The 23,568-nt window shown below is 37.6% G+C and overlaps 1 protein-coding gene across 5 annotated transcripts in view; it reads right to left on the bottom strand.

Moving 5' to 3' along the window:
- LOC135692417 (monocarboxylate transporter 10) overlaps positions 1–17,442 on the bottom strand; it is a 29,789-nt gene extending 12,347 nt beyond the window's left edge. Inside the window, exons 1-5 of one of the 5 annotated variants that reach the window (XM_089111807.1) lie at positions 17,030–17,419; positions 13,693–13,959; positions 12,277–12,578; positions 10,146–10,515; positions 7,719–7,894 (exon numbers count right to left, since the gene is read on the bottom strand). In XM_089111807.1, coding sequence (XP_088967933.1) covers positions 7,719–7,894; positions 10,146–10,515; positions 12,277–12,578; positions 13,693–13,959; positions 17,030–17,204 — 1,290 coding nt within the window. In that variant the 5' untranslated portion in view covers positions 17,205–17,419. Of the gene's footprint in view, positions 1–428; positions 4,102–7,661; positions 7,895–10,145; positions 10,516–12,276; positions 12,579–13,692; positions 13,960–17,029 lie in introns of those variants that run through there. The other 4 variants (XM_065210527.2, XM_089111805.1, XM_089111802.1 and 1 more) reach the window with 4 other exon arrangements.
- Positions 17,443–23,568: the final 6,126 nt, after the last annotated feature.

Genomic DNA, 23,568 nt, shown 5'->3' with positions numbered 1-23,568 from the left:
CTATAGGGTAAAACGTTTTTTATAGATCAGGTTCGCTGCATCCACCGATCTTCTTTTTTGTGATTAGTGGTTAGGCCAAATAGAAGTAAAAAATCTCCTGCAGACCTGCACTAACAGCTAAAGGTTAATAGTACAGCGCGGCTTTGAGCTAGGGTTGTTTGATAACGTGACCCGGTACCGTGATGTTCGTTGCAGGTTTCACATCTGTCGTGTTTATCCCTCTCATATTTCTCAGCAAACGCATGAACATGTGGGATAAAATACCAAGGAAACATTCAACTGTAAAATAACGTTGAAAATCGGCTTTTTAAAAACACTCAAATATAGCTCTTCTCTAATGTTTTAGCATAAAAAATTATCGGCGTCCCTCGTTGCAAATAAAAAGAAGCATGCTTAGTTTAAGCATATCGTAAAATAATGCCACCTACCTGTTTTCTCCTTTGAATCCCCAAATTCTTCTAAGAATGAATTATAGAATATTCCAAAGCTGAAGAGAAACCCGCTCGTTGTAAAAAGAAGCAGAATAGATGCGAGTAAAGCTACCCATGACAACGTTGAATCTCGAGCTTTGACTGTTGTCTTCAGTAACTTGGCGATTAACATGGCTTACAGGTAACAGGTCTGACTTAAATCAGAAGAGTGTTTAAATAATCAGCGATAGGTAGTCATCGATCCGCGGTCTTCGAACTTTTGCAACAGTTGCAGCGGTAGCACCCCTCCAAGGCCTTTCAATGGCACGCACGAAATAACAACCTGTTCGTGATGCCTGTGGAAACAGACAGTGGTTTAGGATTACTTCCTTAGAGCATGTGGAATAGCGTGGACAGGGGGACCTGTTGCAGAAATAGCGAAAATGACATCGATGCTTTGACGAAAATACTTTGTGATGTGAATAAGTTGCCTGAAAGTTTTAAATAACTGCGAAATCTCAAAAGAAAAGCCTAGTTAGTAATAATGTATTTAATCGAATTCGAACATACTCTTTGAATACATCTCTGCAGGGCCGGCCATGCCCCCCACTTTTCTGCAAAGCTAAAGAAAAATTTTGAGCAAAAGTGGAAGTAAATGTTGTATATGATTCTGTAAGTAACTTTGCCTAGTGTTCTCTTAACCCTATCCAGACTAGACGGGGGCACAAAGTGTCCCCCTCCAGTTGTTTTTTCTTTTATAACTTCACGAGTTTCAAAGCAATACCCCTCAGACCTCCTGACTTTCAGTTTTAACCTATGTGACACATGTTCATATAAAAAGATAAATTTTTTTGGTTAATCAGGGGGTTATGTAGGGGCTTTTTCTAAACTAGTCAAGTAAAAAAAGTATTATCTGCCACGGATTCGCAACAAAAGTAGATATATTGATGAAAATTAATAATTGATGAAAATTTTCATGATTCTGACCAGAAAATATAAATTCAACATCGTTTTCTATGGTTTTTCTGCTGCGCATGCACATACATTTGTTGACATATTTATAGGTGTTAATTTAATAAAACTGCAAGTTTAGATTAATTTGTCTGCTAAGGCATTCAAAATGAACTTAAACATGACATTTGGTTATATCGATCATTTAGTTATGCAGAAAGAACAATAGCCAAATACAAAATATGTTGAGTGCTTGTGTTGGAACCTTAATAATTTTGTTAAAAAAATATTGTATTGTGTCATTCTTCTTGTTTCTGCTAGAAAATGTATTAAATTTGATAACTTTGAAATTGTGGCCCGATGGTTTGAAATTTATGAATCTTTTAAAATTTTCTAAATTTTTCTAAATTTTTGCTACACCCGGCGGCCATTATGATGACGTAATCGTTAAACCACGTGACTTAAATATGAAACAATAGTACTAAAATGTGGAAATTAGATAAGAGTACCATCCAAACAAAGTTCATTGTCTTAGCTAGTGCCCTCCCCCCCTAGTCTCCCGAAAGTTTCAAAAAGCCTAGTCTGTATAGGGTTAAATGTGTCCTTGGTTGCTATGTCTTTTCCATAGATAACATCTTGGCACACAAGTTCTATTTGCGAGCGAAAACTTTCTCAGAAACACATCAAAAAGGGAGAAATCAGCTGTTGTAGGGAAAGAAACAGCTGGAAAGAACTTTTTTGAAGATATGAGAAATAAAGTATGGGCAGATTTGTTCTTAAAAAGTTTCATCAAGAAAAATTCAGAGTTTGATTATTTTGATAATCCATTCCTATTAAGAAAGAGAAAATGTCGACGCAATAATAAATTCGATGTAAATTCATTTTGACAAGCCTAGTTGAGATCAGATGTTACAAAATTAGCTACATGTGAACTGTACAAAACTGCTTAACTTTTTATTTTTAGTTGATAGTTCTTCTGTTGATATTTCAACGTTAATGTTTTTTATTAATCCGTGTTTCGTTTATTTTAATCCTCCATCTTATTTCGGGTACTTTTAAAATGCACTCTTTTAAGCAAATTTCACTAAAGCAATCTTCTTAATCATATTGAATGTTATTTTTATGCCAACAAATTAAACAGCAGATAAAAACAACGGTGTAAAAAATTGTATGGTATGACGTAGTCCTCAATAGTTGTTGTTGTTATCATATAATATACTTATTGAATTACGCATTAGAAAATAGAATGGAATGAGACTAGAGGAGTCAAAGAATTAGAACGGGTCCAAGTTGGATTCTTACTTGAATTTACGTTGATTTATCGAAGTTATACAGTCCTCTATTGGAATTAGAATTTGAGCCTAAACAATATATCGATATCTTTCATATCACGTATCTGTAGTACTGAACTTGAGCCACCAGCATATAGCAATTTCACATAAACTGGTACAATTTCGCCGTGGCTTTGAAAAAAACCATGCTGCCAGTTACTTAAATTTAGATCCCTCTTTCCATCTTAGCATGCCTTTGAATGTTTAAAAAATCTGGAACTTTTAGTGTGCTATAATTATTATCTAAATCAAGTTGCTTGCTATTGATTTTATTTCTAGCAGAGTTGTAGAGATGAGCGTGTTAAAGGTCTGGGAACGAGTACGTGGCGTAAAAATAGTATTTGCGGGCATTTTGATGATGGTTGTGAATCTAAATCACATTTCCGTGTTTTGATTAGCATTTATACTAATTTTCATGTCACTGATTTCATTTTCAACAAAGTTAAAGAGATGATAATTTCAAGGGTCTGGGAACAATGAATCATTCTAAAAATAGCTCTTAAGGGCATTTCTCAGACTGGGTACTGGTCCCATCTTTTTCAGCATGTCAAATTGTATGTTGTACAAATTTATCACGATTTGCGCATTCATTCTGCTCATTTCCTACATTATAGGTCATATGCCCGTTTTGAAGTGTGTAGGTGACGCAATAAAGGCACAACTCGTGTTAACACCTTCCCAAAGGTGTTGCACTCAGGAGTGAGGAGTGCAGACTTGAACCCATAACTCTTGGATTGTCGGTCCTACATCTCAACCACCACACCAGAGAGGCCACAAAATATTATAAAAAGTATTTAAAATGCGATGCTAATAAATGTTACCTTTCGCCCATGAGCACATTCACCAGCAAGAGATGCTCTAGGCAGCTTTAACGCAGCACAGCATAAGTATTTACTCTAAAATCAGAAAGGGACTGACCTGTTTTTACGTTACTCGGCAAAGATTTACGATAGCTGCAATCTTCCAAAACTATATACTAAGTGTTGTGTATGCGCGCGATGCCTAAGATTCGCTGCATCCTAACGCTAGACCTAGAGAGCACACGAGACAAGACTCCGACCCTGATCTAATCTGGTTTGCGCCTAATACACTACAGCCATAAACGGCAAATATTTTATTATCTTTTGCAACCAGTGTGACCAGATCGCAATTTCGAACTTATGCCAAAGTGTCATCAAAGTATGCTAAATTTACAAGAATTATGCTAAATTTCAAATCGAGGCTATTCTGTGTGAAAAAGAGGCTAGCGCGTGCGCAAATTAGAATGTGGCCAAAATGTGTAAAAACTAGAATATCAAAATGTACTTTTCAAAGTGAATATAAACTCCAAAGAAAAGCAGTGCAATCAATTAATCATCAAATATGTGTATATATTGTTCTGGATATGTAGAATATAGATGGCCCATGTTTTTGATAGTTATCAATCAGCTACCTCTAAATGCAGACACCATTATTAACCCTTGCTGCCTTGTACTGGTATATTATGTTAAGACTGCCTCACAATTTTCTCACATAATTATAGCCACATTTGCGGGTGTAATGTATTTGCATGCAGTTACGATAGACAGCGGATCACTTATCAATGAAAACAATGGCTTTCTTAACAAATATTCAAATTATGCCAAAATCATGCTAGATTTCGAACTATGCCAGATTTTATGCTAAGGGATGATTTTTGGTCAAAATTATGCTAAAAGCCTAATATAATGCTAGATCTGGTCACCCTGTTTGCAATATCATGAGGCAAAATTGTCATAAGGCAATTTCCTTTGGTGTTACAGTTAAAAAGAAGCTTAGCTGGAGGAACTGTCGTGGTTGGATGTGGCACGATGGATCAAAGAAGGTTTCAAAGTGGCTATCTTGAAAACATGGAATGTGGAATGTTGGAATGCTGAATGTTGGAATGCTGGAATGTTGGAATGTTGGAACGTGTTTTCTAAAACCTTTAAAACTACATGCTAACAACTACTCACACTCCAGCATTCCAGCTGGAGGAACTGTCGTCGTTGAAAGTTCTTGTTTCCAAGGTCGTTTTTCGATCCATGCTGCACAAATTGTTTTCTCTCGTGACTTATTGAAATTTTCGACTTCTGAATTCTCCTGTGGCCAGAGACGTGTTGTCTTATGGCGCCTTACTCCGAGTTTTCGCTTATATCTACTGAATTCCTCATTTTGGGAAGGTGGGCCTTTGCCAGAAGTCAACGTCCAAAGAAGAAAACGGAATACTCTATTAACAGTGCTGTTTTCTTTGACTGTCCGTGATGATCTTCATGTGCGATTAATGGCACATTCTTTCAGCGAATAAGGTAGGATAATCCTTGTATCATTAAATAACATTCGACTTGTGTGATTCATCGTCTAGCGAATTTCACGTGATCTGCGTTGGTCAAAAATATCGTGGAACATCTAAGGTAAACAAGGTCGTTGCAGCATTTTGGATTTGGCATTCTTGTTTCCGAGGTTACTGAGATGATCATGGGCTAGTTGAAGTACTGCCTTACGACATTGATATGGCACGAGTACCCGTCTTGTCACCACCTGCGGTATAATACATCTAGCCTGCACTTCGCCATTGAATGGGTTTTCTCAACTGTTCGTACCTCTTACATTTATCGAAAGTGTAGCCCTGCCCCTGCATTTCACCGGCCTCTGGGGCGCTTCAATTTAAGGCACTCGTCTTAATACATCCTTCATTTTCTTTATTTGTACTTCACAGTACTGCCTTCACCTACTGTATTTCTTTTGACATAGATAAAGAGTTTTAACTGTATTCTCGCTAATGTCTTTCCGACCCGGACATCCAGTCAATGTATTTCCCGGACAGTTGCAGTTTCCCCTTTATCAATTCCGACTGTGTCTCCTACAGGCGCTATGTTAATAAACCTTTCCTATTATAAAGGCATCTAAGATTTGCTTAGTTCACTAAATATACAACGGCTGTTACGTAAATCCTAAAAATTCGCAGCTATCTTTTTGCATAAGTCTGAAATTCAATGTCCTTCAGAAACACGAGTTCGGAAGTACCCCAACCCTTTTTCTGTCATTTAGCCAAAACATATAAATCCCTACTCCAAACCTATTTACGGTGGTGTGAGAGAGGCTTGTGGGCTGAGCCTCTTCTTAAATTAAGAGAGATTCCAGAGAGGTCAGCCCCCTTCCCTTAACAAGCCAGTGTATATTTGGTTGGGAGAATTCTTTACTTGACAGTCTGAATTAACTATTCATTATGCTATTCATTTTCCAAGAATAAGCAATTTCTATCATCATTTTATTGTCGGTGAATAGTTTCAATAACTTTGCATACACAATAGAGCTCTAAAATGTGACGTCATCAAAAAATTATTTTTAGAATTTTTGAATTTTAGCCACATAGCGTAAAAGAGCACCATGAAATACTTCCAATTACGCAAAATTGGCCAGAAAATCGGTTGAGATATGGCTAATTGGCCTAAAATCTGTTGAGATATGGCGAATGAAAGATTTGAAGTTTCTGGAGATTTGAAGGCTCTGTTCATAAAATGCAGAGGTTTGATGGGGAGAGAACCAATAAACACATTGCTGCCAATTCGTAACACACTTGCCCGATTTTGCACATTTAGATGTATTTCTTGATGCTCTTTCAGGTTATGGGATCCAAATTAAAAAATTCTAAAAAAATGTTTTTGTGACGTGATCACTTTAGAACTCTATAAAGAGTCTTAAGCTGAAATGCAAGTAAATGAGGTGTTTTGGATGTCGCTTCTCGAAATCCCCTACAGCACAGCCCTTCTTTCCAACCTTTTAGGATAGTACCCCTGAGTGAAAACAGGGTTGGTTTCAATGTGGCAACAAAGATTATTTTGTTTTAGATTTACATTTCTACAGGCTTTTACACGTGCGGCAACCAGTATTTCGGGCAATGTCTGAGACATAATGTTAATGCGGTTTCAAAGAAACAGATACAATTGTGAAGTCACAAAAATTTTTATTATTGGAATTGAAAGATTAAACTCTATTTCTACTGAGAAAACAGCAAATGGGAAATGTCTCTAATTGAACATGTTGATTTTTTAGGGCAATTTTCAAAACTTAGGTATTCATTTCAGAAGAACGTAGTCTTCCTTACATGTGGAAAATAGTGAGAAAAATTGTATATAAAAAATTTTCCGGGGTCTCTTCATGCAAAATTCTCTCAGAGAACATAGAACTTCAAGATAACTGGACTCCTTTTTATTATTCAAAATTCTTTTTCAATTACTTAAGAATAAAAGTTACAAATTGTCTTTGATCTTTCAGAAAATTATATTCCACTTGACGTTATCAAATAACAGTTGGCATTGTTACACAAATACCATATTACATTTTAAAAACACTTTTTGATGTAGGAAATTCTTATTTCCAAGACATTATCTTGGAGAATTAAACTTGTTCCTTTAATACGAAGCCCATTGAATTTGAGAAGTTGCTTGTTCAAACACGCTGCTTATCGTAACTAACTGACCGGCCAATAGTCTTTACTTAAGAGGGGGTAGAGTAAATTTCAAATTCTTCGTTTGTTTTTTCATACATTCTTTGCTATGAACAACTGATCTGTCCCCTCTGTGACAATAGAACAAATTTTTACCCCCTTTTTCAATAAATAGCACTATTTACATAAAAGGAAAAGCATTATTTAAGAGTTTATTTGTCAGACAAGTAGAGGACCGAAAGCTGTAAGGTAAACTTGCAAAACCTTCTCACTTTACCCAGGCACAGTTTCTGGTACTGTCTTTTTTTAAAATATATTCCCCATATTTAAAATAAGCATTAAAGATTCATTGCTAACAATGGGCCTTTGCGAGCGTGGCGACGGTCCAAACAATGGCAGTAAACTTCTACGGATTAACCAAAATTGATTTCAGACGGTCTGAAATGCATTATGGGATGCTTGCGTGGCGCAATGGCTCATTGTTAGCAATGAGTCCTTAATGACCAGTCCCTTAGAATCTTATCATACAGGTGTTTCTAAGCGCATTGACCTAAGTACATTTTTATCTTTAAATATTACCTCAACATCCACCTCTATATCTTGCTCGTCCGTCAATTTCTCGTTTACTTCTTTATCAGGGACTTCGACTTTTTCCATATACCTAAGTGGCGTCAGAAGCAGACATGTTAATATTGGAGGTATCCCTGACAGCAGGAAGAACGCTCTGTAGTCTTGAGTCTTGTCAACTATAAAACCTGAAAGAAGCAAGAAGGAACCAAATAACATCAAGGTTTGTACGTCATTTACATGACACCATTTTGATAACGTCATTTTCTGCAAGCTACAAAAATTTTTTTTTAAGACTCTCAAAATTGTTCTACTCCAACGAGTAAAACTCACCATTTAAAGAAAAATTTTCTAAGTTACCACTATTGTGTTTCTTACAGATAGCAAGAAATAGGCATTTAAACAATCTTTTGGTGGTACAAAACTTGTAAATGGCTTTGAAAAAGCAAACATTTAGTAAACTAAAGCTTTTCGTCTGACACTCTTCAGAGTTTAAAACGTCGGAACATAGATCGAAAACTCTACGCTAAGAAATATATATACCCAGTTGTGGATCGAAATCAGAAACACGAGCACGTGACTGTAAAGGTTGACCAATCAGTGCCGCTTGCCTATTAGAATGTTACCAGTGGAGTCCTAAGGTGAAAACGAACTCCTTTTGTCTACACAGTAGCGGTTTTTTCGTGCTTATGAAGATAGACTCTAAAACTGCGATCGGGCTTTACCAATAATCCGAAACATGTCGCCATTATAGTTTTTGCACAATCTGGGTTTTCTAGTAAATGCTGCCCGATAGCAGAATCGCAGGTTTTAGTTGTAATTTTAGATTTGCAAGACCGAGGTGGCTGTTCTCTTTGGGGATGGGTTTTGCTTCTAATATTAGATGGAACATGTTTTTTTATTCTATCCTCCAATCTTTGGGTGGTGCGTCCTACGTAGCCAGAATCACACTGGCACGTAAATACGTATATAACAGAACTTTTTTGTGTGGCAGGAACGCAGTCCTTTTGAGTGGACGGAAGGGCCTTTTTCGTACTATAAACAACACGTGGGTTGACCGCAAAGAAACAATTTGTAATGGCCTGTTTTATTTGGCTTTCAAAACTTAGAGAGCTGTTACCGATCCAGGGTAGTTTTAGACCTATACAGTCACGTGCTCGTGTTTCTGATTGGCCTATTTCGATCCACAACTGGGTATATATATTTCTTAGCTTAGAGTTTTCGATCTATGTTCTGACGTTTTAAACTCTGAAGAGTCTCAGACAAAAAGCTTTAGTTTACTAAATGTTTGCTTTTTTCAAAGCCATTTACAAATAGGTATTTATAAATTTCATGAAATTATCAAAATGGCGAATCAACATGCATTCAAAACTAATTTCTTTGTCAAAAATCCTCTTAAAGTGTAAAATATGTTATTAAAAGGATTGTAATGTTAGTATAAAAAAGAATCCATTCCTAAGGACAGAAAATATCCATACTTGAAAAAATCAAAAACGTTGGCTTTCAGTAATGAATTTCAAACAACGCAACGCAAAAATCTCGCAAAGAAAGTATGGTTTTAACAAGTTTATGCAACTTCTAGTATCTAGTCACCTCCTATTTCTATCTACTAGTTGTATTGATGTGCTTGCATCGCTTGCGTTAGACGGCGTGTTCTCTTCTTAATGCTGCATTTTTAAGGTAAAACTAGGTGGAATTTGTTGCTGATGCCTTCCAATAGAAGTAGTCAATATTACATTTTTAGCATGCTTTTCATTAAACTCGACAAATTGAAAATGCAATTTAAGAATGGCTTGGACAGCAGAATCAGGGTCTGGGGGCAACGGCTGCAATGACATGGTTGATCTCGTTTTCATCCGGTGATTACGTACATGACTATTTTTGAAGAAGTCCTTCACCTATGTAGTATCCTCGTTTGAAAAATGTGTGCGCTATCCTACTGAAGGCAGGTAACCACATAACTTTGGATCCTTCATGAGCTTTTTCAGAATTCTGACTTTGCCAGCCCTAAACATTTAAGTTGCTGCATTGCAGACTGCCATAGCATGGAAAGATGGAAGAATGAGTGTGCAGAAGCTCCGCACTGCATTGAGAATGTATGAATTTACTGTTAGCTTTATCGGTGATCTTACAGCTGCAAAACCATCTACACGCCATGCATAGACTTTTGGTACTAGTCCAATTACACATTTTCCGCTACCCTGGGTACCACAGCCTTAGAGAGTCAATGGTCTCTCCTTTCCTTTCCAATTTCATTTGCAATTGCTTTCCCCGTTCTTAATCTATTGAATCTAGGGTGATTCTATGCGGCAATTCTCAGTGGGAATCACAATTCGCAAGTTGCTACCCTTTTGGTAGAATACCTACGCAATTACTTAAGAAATAACAACATCCTCTTAGAAATGACAGCAGAAATAGAAAATTGTTGCTTACAAATACCTAATAAAGGTGGTCCAAGCATCATGGATACACTGCATGAGGTAAAGACCATTGCAAAGCCTTCAGTCATGTACGTCATACCGACTACTTCCCTAACAACTGGTGCAAAAGTAGATTGCATTTGCCCATCCAGAAAGGAAAATGCCCAAATATAGACAATCAAGTGTATTGGGGTGTATGAAAATGATCCAATGACTGCTGTCAACCCATTTAGAAACAATACAGACTGGTAGTAGTTGATTGTTTTGAATTTCTTGCTGTCGACGATAAAGCCAGAGATAAATCTACCACAACCCATTCCAATAGCCGAAAATACAGGGAACTGTCTTGCTAAATCCGGTGAAGTGCCATACCCAATTGCTAGTTGTACCTAAAACAAGCGAATGTGAGAGCAAGATATATGTCTATACACTCCTGTTTTATAATGAACTCCCTATATATATAATACAGTTATAGGTGAACGTTTAAAGGCTCCTGCGCAATCGGCACGCTTTGTGACTATAAATAAAAAGACCGGCCTAGAGAGATGGGGATTGGGAAATGGCGAGGGTGCGGAGAATAGGAGAGAGAGGGCGGAGGAGAAGAGGAAAGGGAAAATACGGTGTGCTGCAACTATCTTCCTCCTTCTCCCTTGCAGGCCCATCATTTTTTTCTTTTCTTCAGCAGTTCTTTTTATTCTATCCTTTTCCCTTCCCGATCTCCCTCCCCAATAGCCTCTGCGGAGGTCAATTGCTCAAGACAATTGCCGCTAAGCATGCCGGTTACGCAAGAGCCTTTTAATAAAAGAGAAATTATGTCCTGTAATACATATCAAACTTTATTCGGATCAGCCCGTATATCAACGTGATTATAGGAATAATATCATTTTTATTTAAAAATGAATTGCACAGATAAATCATAAAATATTTAATTTGCTGATATAATGTTTTTGAAGTTTCAATACGGTAAAATTTCCTTATGCTCTTCTGAGCCCTTATGCGGAATCGTCTTTTTGCCCTTTTACCGCATGAGTGATTTTGCCTCACCAGCTCGATGGGCAATTATGCCCAGTTAGACATCTAGCGCCTTCGGCGCTTCTATATCATTGCTAGGTAAGTCAAGCTTTGAATACGAGGCTGAGCAAGAAAGTGGGCAACATGTTCAGATTGGTTAAACTAAACCTCCCAGTTTTGAGACAGATTTAAAGCCAGTTCAAGTGCGCTCCATTTTACGCTATAAGAAGGGCCTTCATCAACCAATAACAAAAATTGCATTAAAACGTTGTTCGGAAGGATGTCAGTTAGGAAAATGCAAGTCTAGCGATCACTGAATTAAAGGAGCAGAAGTCATTTTCGTTTAGGGGTGCTATACTTTGGAATAGCCTAGACACCGAAGCAGACAACCTCTTTGATTAGATATAAACTTTGCACTAAAAATTATTGTTTTAATACCAAACTTTAGATTTTTGAAAAAAAACATAGAAACATTAAAAAAAACAGGGCTATAAAGATAGAAAATATAATGTTGTTGAGGGTTAAACTAATAATAATGAATAAATGAATGTTAAAAACGGAAATTATTTCTGTTTCAAGCCAGCTATAAATAATTTGTATTTTATAGTTTAATTCTTACGACATGTTAATAAAAATACGGTACGTCTCGCACTATTTCGTGAGAAATGTCAGAAAGACTGAATGAGAAATAGAGCAGCGAGGTCAATCTCTGAGCCAATAAGGTCACATTCAATTCCTGTTTCAATTCCACTAGTACCCAGGCCTCCAGTGTCGTCTTCAATCGAAATGAAATGAAATGAACTGAAATGATGTCTTATCGTGATTACAGCAAAAAGCCTTCAAGTAGTTTGTTTTAATCACAATAATTGCGCAGTCGAAACCAGGACTGAAGAGAATCGCTAATTTTTTAAGTAAACTAAGTAGCTGTTTCTAACCTTTAAAGGCAATCTGTCTCGTTGTGGATTGGTTAACGAGAACAATAGCTGGAACAATAGCCTAAACACGATTCCAGCGCTCCGCCATATTTTTTACAATGCGATAAATTAAAGAGGGACTGGAAACAATAGAAATCCCTTTGTTTTTATAACCAATCAACGTCGTGACAGATTGCCTTTAACTACTCAAACCCTCTTACGTACCTGATGAACATTGGAAACAGAGTAGGAAAATGAACACACGAAAAGTGCAAACAGGTATAGGCAAAATGCTTTGTTTTTGAGCAGATAAAAGTACACGTTGAGTCCCTTCTTTTTGGCAGTATTCACTTTCTCATCGCTTTCGTAGGTTGTAGGAAAAAACCCTTGTGATGAAATTAAACAAGCTAATGTCATAACCGTTGCTAGAACTTGAAATGTTCTTTCTAATGTGAAGTTATTCACAAGCCATATGATGATATAGGACAAGCCAACTTGAGAAATACAACATCCTCCAGTAAGCAAACCTGAAAAATGATGGGCGATACAATAAATGAAAACAAAAGGTATACCAATAAGGGATTAAAGTTAAAAACTCAGACCAATGTAATTGAGGTTTAGGTGTGGTTTGAGATTATCATATCTCTATATGTTTTATATGAAGTAAGACTGTGGAGAAATCACATCTTCAGAAGTTCTGGCTATGCTTTCGGACTGGGTCAAACATGTTGGAAATCTTGAGAAATCCGAATAAGAGGTGGAATAACTTGGATAAAGCTTCGGTCAAACGCACTGAATATTTCACTGAGCAACACTCAACATTTGCAAACTTTGCCAAGCTTTGCTCAGCGCACTGCTCAGTACAGGGCGGTCAAACGAACTGAACATTGCAACCAACAATTCAATGAACAAATAATGATCAATGCTAGTTCCTCCAAAGTGAGAAGTGAAAATTTCGTGCAAAAATATTGCAATCCCAAAGCTGTCTTTATGTTGTCAAAATTGCGAGTTTTCATGACACAATATCAACAAAAATTCTCGAGGTGCAAAGTTTGAATTCGCCGCACAAGTTAGGCAAGCACGAGTTGTGCAAAGTTCCTTTGGGTGGTCAAACGAGCTGAGTATCGCTCAACAACACTCTGAGCAAAATAAATGTTGAATGACTCTCTCATCATTTTTGGTCGCCGTCAAACATCTCTGAGCAGGACTGAGCAAAGCTGAGCAAAGCTGAGCAAATGACCAAAGGAACTGAACGTTTCGCTGAGCAGGCATGTTGAGCGTTACTCAATGGAATGGTCAGTTCGTTTGACCGGGGCTGAACTGAGCATCGCCCAACAACACTCTGAGCAAAAGAAATATTGAATGACTCTCTCAACATTTTTGGTCGCCGTCAAACATCTCTGAGCAGGACTGAGCAAAGCTGAGCAAATGGTCCAACGAGCTGAACTTTTCACTGAGCAAGCATGTTGAGCGTTGCTCAATGAAATGTTCAGTTCGTTTGACCGGGGCTTAATCAAAACAGTTGGAAATCTTGATAAATCAGAACAAACCATTCGGCAACTCAGTTCAAAGGACAATTCACTCTTGTTAATAGCGCACAAGATATTGCTCTCTGTTTATAGTGTTTTCCTTGTAACTCACCAAATGCAGTTGACTGCCTCTTGTCAAAGTAGATGCAAACGGCTTTGCTAGCAACCATAAGCATTAAACAAGAGGCTAATCCAAAAGGGATGCTGAAGGTGAAAAAGGCTCCATCGATATTGGTTATGAATGACGTCAATAGAAGAGAGAGTCCCAACGGGATTGCTGTTGCTACTACGGAGACTCCCAAGCTAATCTTGTTTAGGAGCCAAGATGCCAATGGGGCCAAGAGAAACATCAGTGAAACTGGAATTGAGCCGACCCATGCTAAGAGAGATAGAAATACAGGACATAGTTTTTCAAAGTGAGACTGCCGTGTTAAAACATAACACATTATACACATCAAAATATAGGGCAATTATTTGATAGGAATTTCGGGGAAAGGTTTTAACATAGAAACAATAGGATTTATGGGTGTTTTAACAGCCTAAAATTGAATAGGCTGTTAAATTATCAACCCTTTGATGTACGTTTGTTACTTAATGCTCCTGGATTTTGGATCTGGTTTTCGCGGTATACCACAACGAATAGAATCTCTCTCTGAAATAGGATTGTGCTGTAGAAAGCCTCTAGAAGCCACATCCAAGATCACAACCATTGCAAAATCCTATATAACTGCATTTGTGTCAAAGATTTTCTGTTGTTTGAATCAAATCAATTAAAATATTCTTTGACTCTAAAAGGCTAATAGACATTGCTTATTCGTGGAAAAGCAATAGCATAGCATAGGAATCATTTACAATGCCAAGTAAGGAATTCTCCAAATCAACCAAACATATGGTGATGGTCTGCCGCCGGATAAACTAAAACTTTATGCACGTTGCCTACTACAACATATAGACATTTTGAAAAAGCAGAAAAACTGAAATTATAAATAGACTTGCCACTTACAAGCCCCATTTACTCAATAGATGCCCTTGAGGCCTCATTAGCTCTCGTAAGTTTATTTGTGGTTTCTTTGGCTGATGCCTGGCTTTCCTGAGCAAGATTCCATGCCAGAGGAGATGTCAGCACAATTAGAGTGAAAAACCACTGAATTATACTTTGCTCCTTTCGAAATACTAAATAATAAATTTTTGGACACAATTGATTCAAGAAGCTTATGTATCAAAATTTGTGACAGCGGTGTGAATGTATGGGTAATAATAACACTAGTATTGTGGAAAACTAAAGTTTATTGGCATCTCTCGGTTCATGCTGCCTCAAGTTTCTAGATCGTTCTATAGGGTAAAACGTTTTTTATAGATCAGGTTCGACGCATCCACTGATCTTCTTTTTTGTGATTGGTGGTTAGGCCAAATAGAAGTAAAAAATCAATCTAGCCACGCATTAATGTTCACGATTGTCGTTTATTCTAATTATCCGAACAGATTATTTCATGACACATGACGATCTTTAATGTTTGATTAAAAAAACCAATATAACGAAATGTTTCCTTAAATTTTGAAGAGTCGGAGAAAGAATGAACAGAGAGATAAAACCAGAACAAACTGCGGGCTTTTTAGTAATACTGTAAGTTTTTCCAGACACAGGGCAATAAATGGAGAGCTCCTCACAACATACAGGGAAACAAATGGTTGAAACTACCAAAACTATGCTGTATATTTTCGCCCGTTTGGATTTGTTTGACTGCGTAGGCCGGAAAGGGAATCAGAGTGACGATGTCTTTTACCAATAACAATTGTAAAATGTTTGACGTTGGGCTGTTCAACTTACAAGATTATTATGAACTCCCTCTAAATGCGCAAAATCAATTATTTGCATTATTACATATATGGTTATTAATTTTCATTAGAGTACGGACTCGTCACTCGTCTGTAGTTTGGTCTCGGCTTTAAAATCTCAGTAACACAACAACAAAACTCGGTTATCTTACTTGCTACATATCAAGGCTTTTTGCACCAGAACTTTTTTTCTACGATTTTTATGTAATGGTGATTGACAGCCTAGGCGAATTCTTCATCTCTAAATATGATTATATTTTCTTTGACAAGGGTAATGTCTTAGCATCAAATGCTGTGATATTGTCAGCAAAAAGGAATCTTGGCTTAAAATGGTTTAAAATACACCCTATTTCAGTGCTTCTTTCCGAATTCCAAAAGGTACCCCTTACAAGCCGGAAGACATCCCTTATCGACCAGAATGAAATTTTTTCTTTGATCGTTCGGACTCTTCGCTACGATAAAGCATAATTATGACTTCTAATTCAAGTTGTTTATCTTATCTTCTGTATCACAGTCTAATAAAAACGATTGACCTCTGTATCATTGGCTAGAACATGTTTAGGCTAAGACCAATTATCGCGGACACAATCCTGTTCGCGGCTGTGCCACAGGTCCTACTCATCTCGCAGATGGCGTTCTTAAATGCAGCCATTGCCCTTGGAAGAACAAAGAACGAAGTCTTGTGGCAAGTCAAACAAGATATCCAGCAGCAAGAATACTATGGTATACCATGCATTTATTACCATGGCTACGTCTACCGTTTGAAGTTTTGTCTGCAGGTGCATTACTGTTTGTGCGTAACAAACTCGTTGGAAATTGAGCTACAAGGGAAATCGGGACCAATAAAGGCACAGTCCCGGCTACGGAAACATATTGTCTATACCTATTTCATTTTGCATTTACAAAGAGATTATCTCCTGCAGACCTGCACTCACAGCTAAAAAATAATAGTACAGCACGGCTTTGAGCTTGGGTTGTTTGATAACGTGACCCATTTTGGAAAGTATGAGCCTGGTACGCCACATATGTACGCCATAAATAATCCATCATGCGCAAAGTAGCGCCGGTACTCCACTCCATCCGGTCCGCCAATTGTTAATTTTACGCAAACAGGTCCGCACTGACATTTTTAGGGCCTCGGGCCCAGGTAATTACGAGGCATATGCTTTGCCTCTTAGACTTTAAAAAATTAATCAATTAATCAATTAAATAAATGCCAAATTACGTCAGTTTTTGCAACAAGAGTGCGCCAAACGCCAGTCTTAAAGCCAAAGTACACCGGCGTTCTTAATTTGGAGATTGCTGTGCGCCACAAATCTGTGGCGCAACATACGCGGATTCCAGTCTGGAAGTGACCCGGTACCGTGATGTTCATCGCAGATTTCACATCTGTCGTGTTTATCCCTCTCATATTTCTCAGCAAACGCATGAAAATGTGGGATAAAATACCAAGGAAACATTCAACTGTAAAATAACGTTGAAAATCGGCTTTTTAAAAACACTCAAATATAGCTCTTCTCTAATGTTTTAGCATAAAAAATTATCGGCGTCCCTCGTTGCAAATAAAAAGAAGCATGCTTAGTTTAAGCATATCGTAAAATAATGCCACCTACCTGTTTTCTCCTTTGAATCCCCAAATTCGTCTAAGAATGAATTATAGAATATTCCAAAGCTGAAGAGAAACCCGCTCGTTGTAAAAAGAAGCAGAATAGATGCGAGTAAAGCTACCCATGACAACGTTGAATCTCGAGCTTTGACTGTTGTCTTCAGTAACTTGGCGATTAACATGGCTTACAGGTAACAGGTCTGACTTAAATCAAAAGAGTGTTTAAATAATCAGCGATAGGTAGTCATCGATCCGCGGTCTTTGAACTCTTGCAACAGTTGCAGCGGTAGCACCCCTCCAAGGCCTTTCAATGGCACGCACGAAATAACAACCTGTTTGTGATGCCTGTGGAAACAGACAATGGTTAAGGATTACTTCCTTAGAGCATGTGGAATAGCGTGGACAGGGGGACCTGTTGCAGAAATAGCGAAAATGACATCGTGCTTTGACGAAAATACTTTGTGATGTGAATAGGCCATTATTCGGGGGGCCATTATTCGGGGGGCCATTATAGCGGGGGGCCATTATTCTGCAGAGCTAAAGAAAAATTTTAAGCAAAAGTCGAAATAAATGTTGTATATGATTCTGTAAGTAACTTTGCCTAGTGTTCTCTTAAATTTGTCCTTGGTTTGCTATGTCTTGGCCATAGATAACATACATAAAATTGAAAATGGGAATAAGATCGAAGAAATCGGTCATTGTCTACGTTTTACAACGAGTAACAGCTTGGCTTAGCAAATAGATCGAAAAACCTAGTCCATAATAACTTGGTGCCAGCACAAATGACTTGGTGACGGAGTTTCGTTTTTTACATCGCCTAAACTTGGCACACAAGGTCTATTTGCTAGCGAAAACTTTCTCAGAAACATAACAAAAAGGGTGAAATCAGCTGTTGAAGGGAAAGAAACAGCTGGAGAGTACTTTTTTGAGGATATGAGAAATAAAAAGTATGGGCAGATTTGTTCTTAAAAAGTTTCATCAAGAAAAATTCAGAGTTTGATTTTTTTTATAATCCATTCCTACTAAGAAAGAGAAAATGTCGACGCAATTATAAATTCGATTTAAACTCATCTTGACAAGCCCAGTTGAGATCAGATGTTACAAAGTTAGCTACATCTTAACTGTACGAAACTGCTTAACTTTTCATTTTGAGTTGATAGTTCTTCTGTTGATATTTCAACTTTAATGTTTTTTATTAATCCGTGTTTCGTTTATTTTTTTCCTCCATCTTATTCCGGGTACTTTTAAAATCTAAAAAAAGGTTTCATTACGAGCTATATGATAGTGGTTATTCTAAAACTTTGCAAAACTTCTCTATTTCAAGTCAACATCACATCAATAGACGCGACCATGCGACACCTTCAGTGAAATTCATTTTAGATACAGTTTCTGGCCATCCCTATGACACCATAATCCTAAAAGGCCTTTCCTAAGCCCTTTCAAGACTTTTTGACCCCTCCACATTCAAATACACTTCGCCCGTGTCATATGCATTTCGGTAACCTTATGCATTTCAGTCAGGGATGTAGGGGGTGCCATAGCTTTTCCAAACACATTTACAAAATCGGTGTTTTCCCAAATTCTTAGAGTTCTGGTCAGCAAAATTTTCCACCTCTTTGCCCAACCAATCTTCCAACCCCGGCTACGCCACTGCTTCTTATCGTCTTTGCCTTAAATTTAAAAACCAAATTTTAAAAACAGGCGTTCCCATCATTTATCAGAGACCTGGAGGGTGTGGCACCAAAATTAGTGTCTAACACCCCTCCCAATCATTGTTACTTAAATCTGTCCCTGGTTTGAAAACCCTGAAGGATAATCGTTTCTATAGCTTGGACCTGTTTTCCTGTTCAAACTTCATGAAATTAAACAGGTGGTTGTCAAATATTCACATAGAGATGCAAAGACCGAGTAACAAAGTTTTGTTTCCGGGGTCAGCCCTTATGTGTGTAATGTGTGTAACAATATCCATTTTTAAAATATAAATCAAAATTGGCCAATCAATAAACGTGTAGGCCAATTTTGATTGAAAGCTGAATATTTGACAACCATACTAGATGAATCAATTTCGGAGTCTGGGAACAATTAAGCATTCTAAAAATAGCATTTGGGGGCATTTTGAAGATGCGTGACGATCCAAATCTTTTGAGTGTGCTATAATTAGTATCTAAATCAAATTGCTTGCTATTGATTTTATTTCTAGCGGAGTTGTAGAGATAAGCGCGTAAGAGGTCTGAGAACGAGTACATTGTCTAAAAATAGCAATTGGGAAGCATTTTGACGATGGGTGTGAATCTAAATCACATTTCCGTGTTATCATTAGTAGTTATACAAATTTTCTTGTCATTGATTTCATTTTCAACAAAGTTAAAGAGATGACAATTTCAAGGGTCTGGGAACAATGAATCGTTTTAGAAATAGCTCTTAAGTGCACTACTCAGATTGTTTCCCGATCCCATATTTTTCAGCATGTCAAATTGTATGTTTGTACAAATTTTCATGCTTTTATAACGATTTGCGCATTCATTCTGCTCATTTCCTACATTATAGGTCATATGCCCGTTTTGAAGTGTGTAGGTGACGCAATAAAGGCACAACTCGTGTTAACACCTTCCCAAAGGTGTTGCCCTCAGGAGTGAGGAGTGCAGACTTGAACCCATAACTCTTGGATTGTGGGTCCTACACCTCAACCACCACACCAAAGAGGCCACAAAGTATTACAAAAAGTATTTAAAATGCGATGCTAATAAATGTTACCTTTCGCCCATGAGCACATTGACCAGCAAGAGATGTTCTAAGCAGCTTTAACACAGCATTTGCGAAAGTATAAAGTGAAACGTTCCGCCAAAGTCAGCAGAGCGAATGAATTTAAAGTGTGCAGTGGGTCATAGCACCACCAAGCAATTTATGGTATGTGTTATGGAAACAGTTTGAGAGGCAAACGACTCGATAAACAGAAAAAAGGTTCAGTAAGGTTTTTTCAGCTCTATAGAAGGTATTTACATATATTTCTTAGCACGTTGACTTTTTATAGTTGAGTTGATAGCATTTTTCAGAGACAACTTGAAGAAATTAAACCCGGGTGTCTGAGAATCACGCTTAGTGACGTAGGAGGACCTACCATGGTTGGGCCCGACGTGGAAGGAAATTTTTGAAATTATACCTTCTAAATCGCTAAAAAAGCATCTCCCAGACCAAGTTTAACAAAATACTATACCGTTTAGAATAGAGAAATCGACGTTTCTCAGAAGAACACAGATTATCGTTTCTGGGGGAAATTGGGGATGGTAAGAGTCTACCCTAGGTTCCAGATCGTCAAGTGAACAAGTGGGGCGTCGAGGAAACAGGGCGTTCGCGTTTATTATAACAGGAAACAACAAGAAATAACAAGAAACGAATACAAACGAGAAGAAACGATAAAGAAAACAACATGAAACGATTTGTGACTTTGCAGAAACGACTAGATCTCCAAAACGAGGCAAGCTTATCCATCCACGTGGGCATTGTCATCTTCGTTGCAGTGGCCTGTTCGGACATGTCGTTCTCCATCGCAAAAGCTGTTGTCTTAGATGAGGTTACGGAAACCCAGTGATAATGCTTACTTATGTTTCTACAACGCTAATTTTAGCAAAAGCAACCGAAACTAAAAAAACAAACTCCAATATACTAGAGGAACAAGCTGTATAGGTTGACAATCTACTTCTTGAACAATGTTTTGTTTGGGAGCCTAACCCTAAAGCCTCTATAAAGTTTCAGTAAGTTCCTAAAGAAGTTGAATTCAGGTGGGAAAAAGGCTTGATTATTAGCCGAGAATTTAAATTGCTTTATTTCGACCTTCCCAGTTGTTGTTCCATGTTAATCCCAATGCCAGTGAAATTTGCTCTTACAATGCTGGCACTTCATATCAGGCTTTCATAGTTTAATTCCTCTCACAAAAATACCATATCAACATCTACTATCAAAGCTATTAATGCAGGATATCTACTAAATAAATAAAATTGTGCTGCAGTTAAAATTTTTCCAAGTCGTTTCTACTTGTTTCTACTTGTTTCCTTGTTGTTTCTTACTTGTTTCCTAGTCGTTTCTACTCATTTCCCGTTCGCAACGATTCATGCTTAAACTCTAGTGACAGACGTTGGGAAAAAAGAAAAGGCGTTTTCTAATTGAGAGCAAGCAAATTTTTTCCTGAAGCCATATCGGATTGGAATGTATCTAAAAACATTAAATAAATAAGGATGTATCTAAGAACATATTCGGGTGCAAAACGAAAATTTTCTTAAAAAGATCGAGGATGGGTATAAAAAAGAGTGTAGTCATTGCTTCTCTCTATATTAAATGCAAAAGTACTTTTACGCAAATTAATTTTACTTCTTGCCCTTATTTTCTTTAGCCTAGTTTGTGTTCCTAGGTACAGTTAAAAGCAAAACTAAGAATTTCTTTTTTTCTCTGTATGTTATTATTATGTCACTAAACGTACAGTTAAAATTAAGGAGCTATTATGGAGATCTTGGTACCGAAATTCGACTAAAAGAGGTTCAGAATTAGGAACTCTAGGACCTAGGTTTTGAGTTAGGATTCTTATAAAAGGCGTGTAATATAAATTTATGTAATGTAGATTTGTCGAGATTTATGGCGAATCAAACGATTATTTTCTTACATGTTTTTTAGATTTATTCAAGGGGTGACCGGTGGATAAGATATTTGGGGCTAATCCCCTCTACGAGCACACTGACTCGACACCAATCTGCAAACATAAGTAACAGCTATCTGCAATAGTCAAATTGCGCTTGACATCATGACATAGTGGCTGAGGTATCAGCTATCAGGGATTCCTTTCTTTAAATGAAAATGACGATAATTTCTTAAAAAAATCGTTTTGCTCCAGGTTTTTGGAAGGTCCAGCCTCCCCGTCCCCCGGGATTTGCGTTCCTGGAACACAAGTACCTAAAGTTTTACAGAGCATACGGGGCTTAAGCTAAGCAATAGGCTTTGAAATGTAAAATCTGGAATTAAAATGGAAGCTAGAGCTTATTGTGGGCAATGAACGGAAACGACAGGGTTTTGGAAGCGTTTGAAATAATGAAGGGTGTTATAGCAGTGAGTGAGTCCTTGAGAAGCATTAAAGTGGACAGAAACGTATTTGAAAAACATTGGGCTTAAAAAGAATGCAGGAGCGTTTGCAACATGGAAAATTACAGCAAGGGACGGATTTAGCGGTGGAGGGTATAGGGGTGAGACACCCCCTCACCTTTTTCCTCACCTCAATTTTGCTTCCATTCGGTATAAATCATTTTTTGGTCGTCAATTGCCAAAAAATAACTCCAAGATTATACTTTACTTGTTTTCGTATCTTTTTTCCGAATTCTGAAAATGGCTGTTTCCATCATTTTGCCGTGACCTGATGGGTGTGGCACAAAAATCCAATTAGTGTTTAAAACCCCTCCCCCCCTCCCCCAATCATTGTTTCTTAAATCGGTCCTTTGGTATGAAGCAAATGCTACTAGAATACTGAATACTGCTTGTCTCATAGCTGATTTACTACAGCCAATTTCCTTCCAATTAACATTTTAAGGTGGACCACGGCTTTCCTATCTGTTTTGCTGAATTTCAGCCCGAGAAATAAGTATATTTGCATACAAATTTTGATATCAAACCAAGCCATTTTTTTTTTTTTAAATAACTTTTGGTGATCTCAGAGACGTTGAAAGGTGACAAAGACCCTGCTTACACTATCCCGTTGTAAAATGGAATGGTGACGGTTCAAAATTCGTGCGGTGCATGGTCAAAACTATTCCGGATAGCAGATCAAAATCGTCTCGGTTCCAGCGTGCGAGTGTAAACGGAAGGGCGAACCGCGACTGTTTTGTCACAGTTCCAAATCTGCCAGGAACAATGTAAACGGGTTCAGAGTACAATTTTCCCATATTGAATTTAAGTGAATTTATCATCGCAAGTACATGTTACAAACCGGCTTTCGAAGAATTACCAAAGCCAACCATTATTGTTTTTAAACAGAAGGCTGTCTCTGAATGAATCTGGTATCTACTTACATATTTTCTCCTTAAATCCGGGATAATTCCTTTGATTACAATGAATAAACTATAAACGAACCCTCCCGGGGCTCTTTTATTCGAAGATTCGGTTTTCAAATGATTTCAGATGTAACAAATCTGGCTTCACAAAAACGTTTATTCAAAGAACTACAATCACTGCCAAAAGTCTTGGAACACTAACGTAGGTTTTCAAGGCAAATTCAGCCATCCCCCTCTCCCCCTAGGAACAATGTGGATTTACTATAGACAAAAGAAAGGGGTTATGGAGTACGCCTTTTCTTGTGGGTTGTTTGATATTTTTCTATACTTTCAACATTGTTTTGGGGGGAAAGGGGGGCGGAAGTGGTAGTATTCAAGAAAACAAATGAAAAATAGAAAAGCACAGCGCAAAGTGTTAGGTGTTCCAAGTAATTTTGGCAGTGATTGTAGGTTCAAAGTAATTCAAAAGACCCATGGACAGTTGAAGATAAAATTTAGGGGGCTGAAAATTAATTTT

Source organism: Rhopilema esculentum, chromosome 3 (genome assembly GCF_057945365.1).
Source record: "Rhopilema esculentum isolate cy_ngs chromosome 3, ASM5794536v1, whole genome shotgun sequence".
NCBI classification, from domain to species: domain Eukaryota; kingdom Metazoa; phylum Cnidaria; class Scyphozoa; order Rhizostomeae; family Rhizostomatidae; genus Rhopilema; species Rhopilema esculentum.
The sequence above is the reverse complement of the archived record's forward strand: the minus strand, read 5'-3'. Positions and strand labels throughout refer to the sequence as shown.